The 10,000-nt window shown below is 42.9% G+C and overlaps 1 protein-coding gene across 2 annotated transcripts in view; it reads right to left on the bottom strand.

Annotated features, from left to right (window-relative positions):
* The window catches only part of LOC115231523 (NEDD8-conjugating enzyme UBE2F), a 13,941-nt gene that overhangs the window by 2,250 nt on the left and 1,691 nt on the right, over nt 1–10,000 (bottom strand). Inside the window, exons 2-5 of one of the 2 annotated variants that reach the window (XM_029801533.2) lie at nt 7,176–7,282; nt 5,537–5,700; nt 1,054–1,156; nt 842–900 (exon numbers count right to left, since the gene is read on the bottom strand). In XM_029801533.2, the coding sequence (XP_029657393.1) occupies nt 842–900; nt 1,054–1,156; nt 5,537–5,700; nt 7,176–7,278 (429 nt within the window). In that variant the 5' untranslated portion in view covers nt 7,279–7,282. Of the gene's footprint in view, nt 1–841; nt 901–1,053; nt 1,157–5,536; nt 5,701–7,175; nt 7,283–10,000 lie in introns of those variants that run through there. The other variant, XM_029801534.2, reaches the window with a different exon arrangement.

Here is a 10,000-nt window from a genome sequence, read left to right on the forward strand (position 1 = left end):
GACGGCATCAATGCGCACCGGCCCCCCTCACTGATATGAGGCCCCGCTTGCTAGATCAGCTGGTTATGAAGAACTCAATATACTTCTAGCCATCGCTCATTGTCTCTTTTTAACCAAATCCAGTGGCTAGCCTTCTCCACTGTAGATTGGATATCAGTCATGGTGGTATTGACTTTACGATGATTTAGGCCTAGCGATAACAATAGTCGTCTCAACACTGTGTCCAACAAACCCTCTACATCCAACTTCGATAGGAAAATGTTCCGCTTTCCAGTCTGCGTCTTCACATTCCTCGAGGAGGTTTTCATAACGGTTTTACCCATGGACACCTTTGATTGCTGTTTTATTCTGGTGGACCCTCATAGCTATTCTATGTCTAAAAATCAGTCTTATAGAAATTTCTTTTCAAAATTCCTATTTTGTTTTGAACACATTCTCTTGTGTGTGTGTATGTATGTATATATATATATATATATATATACATACACACACACACACAGGCACAATGATGGTTGTGTACTTAAGAAGTTCATTTTCCAACCACCTGGTTTCAGTTCCAATCCCATTGTTTGGCAATGGACAAGTGTCCTTTACTATAACCTAGGATAGAATAAAGCTCCTTTATTCTAGTAGTGAAGGCCAATCTCAAAACGCCGAGCCTTACAAAGGAAATGACAGAGGACCGGGATATGTGGCGCATCGCTGTATTCAAGAAGGCCTGCCCACTACAACAGAATTGAGATCTTGAAACCAAGGTGCCATGTGAAAAGTACTGGAGTGGTGGTGCCACATGAAAAAAAATGATGCTAGTCCCACATTAAAAGCACTAATTAATACTTACTGAAAATAAGGAATTTAGTCCCCAAATAACATCCTTCAGGCGTCTGGTAGGGGCCCAACCTATGGAAGAGAAGAGTTATTATGAAAGAACCAATGGAAATGTCTTCAGCAATCATAAGTCAGATTTAAAACAGAAGTGTTGTGATACGCATATGTGTGTGTGTGTGTGTGTGTGTGTATTGAGAGGGAGAAAGAGAGAGTGGAATTACTCACCCATCATATCATATGAATTTTGACGCAATAAACTCAAGCACACCTCCCCGTCTTCGTCAATGTTTGGGTGCCATATACGAGTTTCACAGCGCACTTTGGGAGGCTGAAGAGAAAAAGAGGATAAGGTAACATGGTGGTGGTGGTGGGGGTGGTTGGTTAAGGGGCAACAGCAGTGGAGAGATTAAGGGGAGATAATAGCTGTGAGGATAAGGAAGGTGCCTTTGACATTTTCTCCCATTCAAGGTTTGTTGTTTTTTAACCTAATATTCTATAAGCAATTGTTTATACCACTTTCTGTTTAGAATTCCACAGTTAAAAATAATTTACTTCATATTTCTTGAAGTTTCTAAATTCTTATATTGTAAATCCTCATCATTATTTAACGTTCGATTTCTTTGCTGACACGAGTTGGACAGTTTGGCAGGAACTGCACTAGACTCTATTGTCCATTTTGGTACAGTTTCAATGGCTGGATGCCCTTCCTTATACCATCCACGGATTGGACAGTTTGGCAGGAACTCCACTAGGCTCCATTGTCCGTTTTGGTACAGTTTCAATGGCTGGATGCCCTTCCTTATACCATCCACGGGTTGGACAGTTTGGCAGGAACTGCACTAGGCTCTATTGTCCATTTTGGTACAGTTTCAATGGCTGGATGCCCTTCCTAATACCATCCACGGGTTGGACAGTTTGGCAGGAACTGCACTAGACTCTATTGTCCATTTTGGTACAGTTTCAATGGCTGGATGCCCTTCCTTATACCATCCACGGGTTGGACAGTTGGCAGGAACTGCACTAGGCTCTGTTGTCCATTTTGGTACAGTTTCAATGGCTGGATGCCCTTCCTAATACCATCCACGGGTTGGACAGTTGGCAGGAACTGCACTAGGCTCTGTTGTCCATTTTGGTACAGTTTCAATGGCTGGATGCCCTTCCTAATACCATCCACGGGTTGGACAGTTGGCAGGAACTGCACTAGGCTCTGTTGTCCATTTTGGTACAGTTTCAATGGCTGGATGCCCTTCCTTATACCATCCACGGGTTGGACAGTTTGGCAGGAACTGCACTAGGCTCTGTTGTCCATTTTGGTACAGTTTCAATGGCTGGATGCCCTTCCTAATACCATCCACGGGTTGGACAGTTGGCAGGAACTGCACTAGGCTCTGTTGTCCATTTTGGTACAGTTTCAATGGCTGGATGCCCTTCCTTATACCATCCACGGGTTGGACAGTTTGGCAGGAACTGCACTAGGCTCTGTTGTCCATTTTGGTACAGTTTCAATGGCTGGATGCCCTTCCTAATCCCATCCACGGGTTGGACAGTTGGCAGGAACTGCACTAGGCTCTGTTGTCCATTTTGGTACAGTTTCAATGGCTGGATGCCCTTCCTAATCCCATCCACGGGTTGGACAGTTTGGCAGGAACTGCACTAGGCTCTGTTGTCCATTTTGGTACAGTTTCAATGGCTGGATGCCCTTCCTAATCCCATCCACGGGTTGGACAGTTTGGCAGGAACTGCACTAGGCTCTGTTGTCCATTTTGGTACAGTTTCAATGGCTGGATGCCCTTCCTAATCCCATCCACGGGTTGGACAGTTTGGCAGGAACTGCACTAGGCTCTGTTGTCCATTTTGGTACAGTTTCAATGGCTGGATGCCCTTCCTAATCCCATCCACGGGTGGACAGTTTGGCAGGAACTGCACTAGGCTCTGTTGTCCATTTTGGTACAGTTTCAATGGCTGGATGCCCTTCCTAATCCCATCCACGGGTTGGACAGTTTGGCAGGAACTGCACTAGGCTCTGTTGTCCATTTTGGTACAGTTTCAATGGCTGGATGCCCTTCCTAATCCATCCACGGGTTGGACAGTTTGGCAGGAACTGCACTAGGCTCTGTTGTCCATTTTGGTACAGTTTCAATGGCTGGATGCCCTTCCTAATCCCATCCACGGGTTGGACAGTTTGGCAGGAACTGCACTAGGCTCTGTTGTCCATTTTGGTACAGTTTCAATGGCTGGATGCCCTTCCTAATCCCATCCACGGGTTGGACAGTTTGGCAGGAACTGCACTAGGCTCTGTTGTCCATTTTGGTACAGTTTCAATGGCTGGATGCCCTTCCTAATCCCATCCACGGGTTGGACAGTTTGGCAGGAACTGCACTAGGCTCTGTTGTCCATTTTGGTACAGTTTCAATGGCTGGATGCCCTTCCTAATCCCATCCACGGGTTGGACAGTTGGCAGGAACTGCACTAGGCTCTGTTGTCCATTTTGGTACAGTTTCAATGGCTGGATGCCCTTCCTAATCCCATCCACGGGTTGGACAGTTGGCAGGAACTGCACTAGGCTCTGTTGTCCATTTTGGTACAGTTTCAATGGCTGGATGCCCTTCCTAATCCCATCCACGGGTTGGACAGTTGGCAGGAACTGCACTAGGCTCTGTTGTCCATTTTGGTACAGTTTCAATGGCTGGATGCCCTTCCTAATACCATCCACGGGTTGGACAGTTGGCAGGAACTGCACTAGGCTCTGTTGTCCATTTTGGTACAGTTTCAATGGCTGGATGCCGTTCCTAATCCCATCCACTTTACAGAGAGTACTGGGTGCCTTTTGTGTGTTCCAGCACCAGTGCTTGTTACATGGCAACAGCACATATAAATATATGTACACACACTCACAAACACACATTGTACAAAAAAACACAAGCCCTGCACCATGCATAAACACAGGTGCTACACAGACCACACCTACAGACTTCCACCCAATACCAAAACAGAAAGCCTCCGTTCATATGCACAAGGTACATTTATTTATGGACACCTTTGATTGCTATTTTATTCTGATGGACCCTCATAGCTATTCTATGTTTAAAAATCAGTCTTATAGAAATTTCTTTTCAAAATTCCTATTTTGTTTTCAACACATTCCCTTGCATAGGTGGAACAATGTAAAACATGGTTCTCAATCATTTATCTATGGACCCCTTTGATTACTATTTTATTCTGACGGGCCCCCATAGCCATTCGACATTTAAAAACTAGTTTTATAGAAACTCCTTTTGAAGTTCCTCTTTTGTTTTTCATACATTAACTTCTGTAGGTTGAACTAAGTAAAATGTTTAAGAAAGAAACCCGTTTCTTGCAATACATACATCTAATGCAAAATTCTTTCAGGGGCCCTTAAAATACTATAGTGGATCCCCAATTTAATATTTTGTTACATGTGCCCCACAAAATCTTGTATGGGCTCTCAGGAGCCATACGGACTCCAGTTGAGAACCACTGGGCTAGACAATACTGCATCATAGGACAGCTAGATCAGGGTATGTCAAGCTACTCGGCTGACAGCCTGTGTACCATATGATGGCTGGATCAGGGCTGACCTGGGGGTTAGATCAGGGTTTCTCTACCATTTTTTACCCATGGACACCTTTGATTGCTATTTTATTCTGGTGGACCCTCATAGCTATTCTATGTTTGTGCCCCACAAAATCTGTATGGACCCCAGTTGAGAACCACTGGGCCAGACAATACTGCATCATAGGACAGCTAGATCAGGGCTGTTCTAGGAATACATAATAACTGCATGTCATAAGAAGGACGGATCAGGGTTGTCCAAGGGTTATACAACCTACCTACCACCTACACCCTCCTATGGTATATGCCATTCCACCTTACATTTCTTTTGCAGCCACTCAAACTGAAGCTGAACATGTGCATCTCTGATCTGGATGTGTTGAGAGGGATTCTTTGAGGTTTGAATACCATGACAAAAGCAAAGTTTGAAGCCTGACACCAGGACACAGGACCCACTGATGAAACCAATAAGAAAACAGAAGTTCAATTACACTGGGTAACATGGTTTTTGCCCTTGGGTAGTAACTGTTTTTATTCTATTTGCTTTTCCCTAGAAAGTATAAAAAATGGCTCGTATTTCTTTCAAACTTTGCCTTTGTCATGACATTTATTCAAACCTCAAAGAATCCCTCTCAACACATGGCTATGATGTTCCCCAACTACTCCGGCTTGTGATCAGAGATGCACACACTGTCAGCCACTAAAGGATATGCTCAACTGGTTAAGATCAAGCAACTGACAAGCAAATCTGTGGTATTGAACAGAATATTTGCTGTAACGATATTTCTGCTTCAACAAGTCAGTGCTGAATGTAATGGAAAACAGGTCAGTTTCAAAACAGAGTTTGAAGGGAAGATTAGGGATTTTCTTTGATTTCTACATAGAAGCAAATAGGAAATAACACTTATTGACCAAAGAAAAAAAATTAATTAAATTTTGTTACACAATTTGGCACCTTACTTACTGCTAACGAAGTAAAATGGTGGTAAAAGAATTAGTGAGAAAGAAAGAGAAGTTGAAAAATAAAAGAGGGGAGAGGTAGATATAGAGAAACAGTGGTGGGCAGGAGTATGGAAAGTGAAAGTAGAGAGGGAGAGAAACAGGGGTGGACAGAGGTAGTCATGTAAAAACTCACAACTATGTTGTATTCATCTGGGACTTCAATATGGAAATGGAAAGTACCGCCATGCCAATAACCTTCATCTGGATGTATGGACAGATCAAACATGTGGAGGACATTAGAATCTTCAAATGTAATATTACAGGTTTTGGGCAGGTTTTCTTCCATCTCTGGGACTTCTGTAATAAAAACAAAGCACATGTAATATGCATCATTGTCATCATCATCATCATCATTTAACGTCCATTGTCCATGCTGGCATGGGTTGGAGGGCGTGACCAGAGCTGGCAAGCTGGGCAGGGCTGCACCAGACTCTAGTCTGATTTGGCATAGTTTCTACGGTTGGATGCCCTTCCTAACGCCAACCACTTTACAGTGTGTGCTGGGTGCTGTTACGTGGCACTGCATGGGTGCTTTCACATGGCACCAAATGCATATGTACATGTGTGTGTGTGTGTATATACATATTAGAGGGAAACCACCATGTGGACACCCTTATGCTAGAAATACATCCGCTATGATCTATTTCTAGCATAAGGGTGTCCACATAGTGGTTTCCCTCCAATATGTATATAATACAATTTTACTGAACCTCAGTTTTTTTTATATGCTAGACCACTGGTGTGAAATCGATGTTAATTAAATTAATATCTAATACCTTACCCTCATTTTAAATTTCCCTCTCTCTCTTTCGGAGAGGCACTGAGCAGCTATCCGCACACATACACACACGTCAGGAACTTCCACCTACCGAATTCAAACACAAAGCTTCGGTTGTCTCGGGGCCATAGTGGAAGACACCTACCCAAAGTGCCATGCAGTGGGACTGAACCCGAAACCGTGTAGCTAGGAAGCAAGCTCCCTAACCACACAGCCATGCCCATATATATATATATATATATGTCCTTTATCTTTTATTTCAGTTATTAGACTACGGCCAGTCTGGAGCACCGCCTTGAAGAATTTGTAGTTGGACGAATCAACCCCAGTCCTTTTTTTATTTTTATTTTTTAAGCCTGCTATTTATTCTCAACCTTTTTTGTCAAACTGCTACATTACAGGGACATAAACACACCAACACTGGTTGTCAAGCAGTGGTGAAGAACAAACACAAAGACATGCACACACACACACACACACATTTTATCTTTTTCTCCATCCATCGTCTTCAACATACATCTTCTACCAACAAACTTTCAAATAAAGGCTCAAAGCTAAGAAGAAAACCTGATAACTCTCTTACTCTCTTTTACGTGTTTCAGTCATTTGACTGCGGCCATGCTGGAGCACCGCCTTTAGCCGAGCAACTGGACCCCCGGGACTTATTCTTTGTAAGCCCAGTACTTATTCTATCGGTCTCTTTTGCCAAACCGTTAAGTGACGGGGACATAAACACACCAGCATCGATTGTCAAGCATTGCTAGGGGGACAAACACAGACATATACGACGGGCTTCTTTCAGTTTTCCGCCTGCCAAATCCACTCACAAGGCTTTGGTCGGCCCGAGGCTATAGTAGAAGACACTTGCCCAAGGTGCCACGCAGTGGGACTGAACCCGGAACCATGTGGTTGGTAAGCAAGCTACTTACCACACAGCCACTCCTGCGCCTATAAACAAAAAACAAAAAACAAAAAAGAAAACAAACCCACTGACCTTTCACCAATAATTTGTCCCGAATTGAAATTCTTTTATGTATCATAATCTCTTGTTTGGAACCATCCTGCTGTTGACGAAGTTTCTTTGATAAGGTAATCATCTTCCTGAAAGTAAACATGGTATAGTATCATCATCATCACCATCACTACCACTGTAGAATCTTCTATGTAGTCACTCTAACTCGCTAAAAATAGCAGCCATGGCCCTCACATCTTTTTCCAGGCATAATATTTCAGAATAATATGTCTGGATTTTTTTTTCTGCACAAAACAGTTATATCTGCAGAAAACAATTTTATATTACCAACCAACCTCATGCTGAGGAATGCTATGTTTGAAATCCCTTTTTCTTTGAGATATTGCAGAAAATACCGATTCTGTTTCTTATTAGATATTTAACTCCCCAACATTCAGGTTTCTCTGTCAAATGCAATATTTATTTATTCACATTGTTTTAAATTAATCATGCGTTAACATATAGCATCAATCATCATCATCATCGTTTAACGTCCGCTTTCCATGCTAGCATGGGTTGGACGACTTGACTGAGGTCTGGCAAACCAAATGGCTGCACCAGACTCCAATCTGATCTGGCAGAGTTTCTACAGCTGGACGCCCTTCCTAACGCCAACCACTCCGAGAGTGTAGTGGGTGCTTTTACAGTGCCACAGGCACAGCAGTCAGTCCAGCAGCACTGGAACGATCTCGCTCGAATGTTTTGTTCAAGTGCCAGTGAGGCGATGCTGACAACGATCACGCTCAAATGGTGCTCTTTTAATTGCCAGACAGCTGCTCTGGCAGTGATCCTGCTTGGATGGAGCTGTTAGCGCTCCACTGGCATGGGTGCCAGTCATCGAATATCATGGACTTTTGTATATATTTTCAGGTTAAACCAAAATGATATTGTAGCAGACTGAAAATCCATTTTGATGTGGACCTCATGTTCCAGGCCCGCAGTTTGAGGAAACCAGCTCCAAGATCATGGAACATTTGAACTCTAGAAAAGAGAAAAAAATAATGACCAAACTGAGAGACAGCCAGTTTTGCAATCTCCTAAATGCTCAGCCTATAAACATGCTTTTGTGCTTGGGCTGGCTGATCAAACTGTCAGAAGAATTTTAGACACCAATCTCAAGTTCCACCATACAAAATGATGGTTGTTCAGGAATTTTGATGGCTGTGAGTACAAAAACTGCAAGGCATGTTGTGAGGATAGGCTTCACAATGGTCCAGCAGATGCTGATCTTCACACAGATGATGAAACACTTTCGTATGTCTGGCTGCATCAATAAACAGGATTCTCACTCCAGGACAAAACCACAATCTTACAGAGCGTTAAGAAACAACTCTACTGAACAAACAAGTTACTATGTGGGAAGCTGTTGCAAATTTTGATGATTGAGGGCCCCCGATTTTGAGGAAAGAGGCCATGCCATTACAGTAATATCCTATCAGTATGTGAATGAACTTTAGAACTTACTAGAGCCAAAACTCACGGACCTTAGAAATTCAGATATATGGAGAAAGGTTGTGGATGTGGGAGACCCAGGAAGACATGGGATGAAATACTGAAGGCCGATCTCAAAATGCTAAGCCTTACGAAAGATGACAGGGGACTGAGATCATCATACTGGCAGGGGTTGGATGGTTTGACTGATGACTGGCAAGCCAGGAGGCTGCACCAGGCTCCAATCTGATCCGGCAAGGTTTCTACAGCTGGATGCCCTTCCTAACACCAAAATGTGGTGCATTGTTGTACTCAAGAAGACTTTCCCACCACAACAGAATTGAGATCCTAAAAACAAGGTGTCATGTAAAAAGAATTGGTGTGGGTGCTGGTGCCATATATAAAAGCACCCAGTACACACTGTAAAGTGGTTGGCATTAGGAAGGGCATCCAGCCATAGAAACTATACCAAAACAGACTACGGAACCTGGTGCAACACCTGACTTTGGCAGTTCCTGTCGAACCAACCAACCCATGAAATCCTGGAAAACAGACATTAAATGATGATGAGAATGGTGTCAACAGGTTGGAGCCACCACTCACTCAGCGAAAAAACCAATGGAAATTTGGAGAAGACCTTTTCCAGGACACTTGACATTGGATAGTCTCCATGTTCACCTGATCTCACCACCTGTGATTATTTCTGATTTTTTTTTTTCCTGGGGTTACCTGAAAGCTGAGGTCTATAAACATCAACCATCAACCGTTGACAAATGGAAGACTACTATATGTCAAAACAAATTTCAGAAATGTCTTTCAGTGCTGGCTCTGAATTCTATAGAAAATCTGCAGTGAAGAATTTTAAATAAAATAATGGAATATGAAATCCATTTCGAAGTAAACAATATCAAAGTGGCAAACTTCGTGGCTCAAACTGTTACACCGGACACACACACGAGTGCGGCTGATGAGACATTTGCTAACAAAGAAATACCGGACCTCATTATAATACAGCACACGGAACCAAACCCAAAGAGAAGAGGCAGTTAATGATACACAACTGTCTGTTATAGAATTGTACACAATATTAAGATTAGCAATGAAAGCATTCTTTGCTAATAACAATGTACAAACCAAACAATTACTACGGGAATATTAGGGAGAGCAACATTAGAGGTAACGGCCGAATTTCAAAACCGGTGATGACACAAAACAACAGCTATAATCCTCATTGTCCACTATAAAAAAAAAAGGTCATACCAAATGACACTAACTTCGCTGAAGCGAGCAAGAAGGAGCTTCTCGGTGGTCGTTCGATCTGTTAGAAATAGCAGGCAAATATTCTCGTAAAGCCATACGCGATCGTCTTAGGACAA

Source organism: Octopus sinensis, unplaced genomic scaffold (assembly GCF_006345805.1).
Source record: "Octopus sinensis unplaced genomic scaffold, ASM634580v1 Contig18697, whole genome shotgun sequence".
NCBI classification, from domain to species: domain Eukaryota; kingdom Metazoa; phylum Mollusca; class Cephalopoda; order Octopoda; family Octopodidae; genus Octopus; species Octopus sinensis.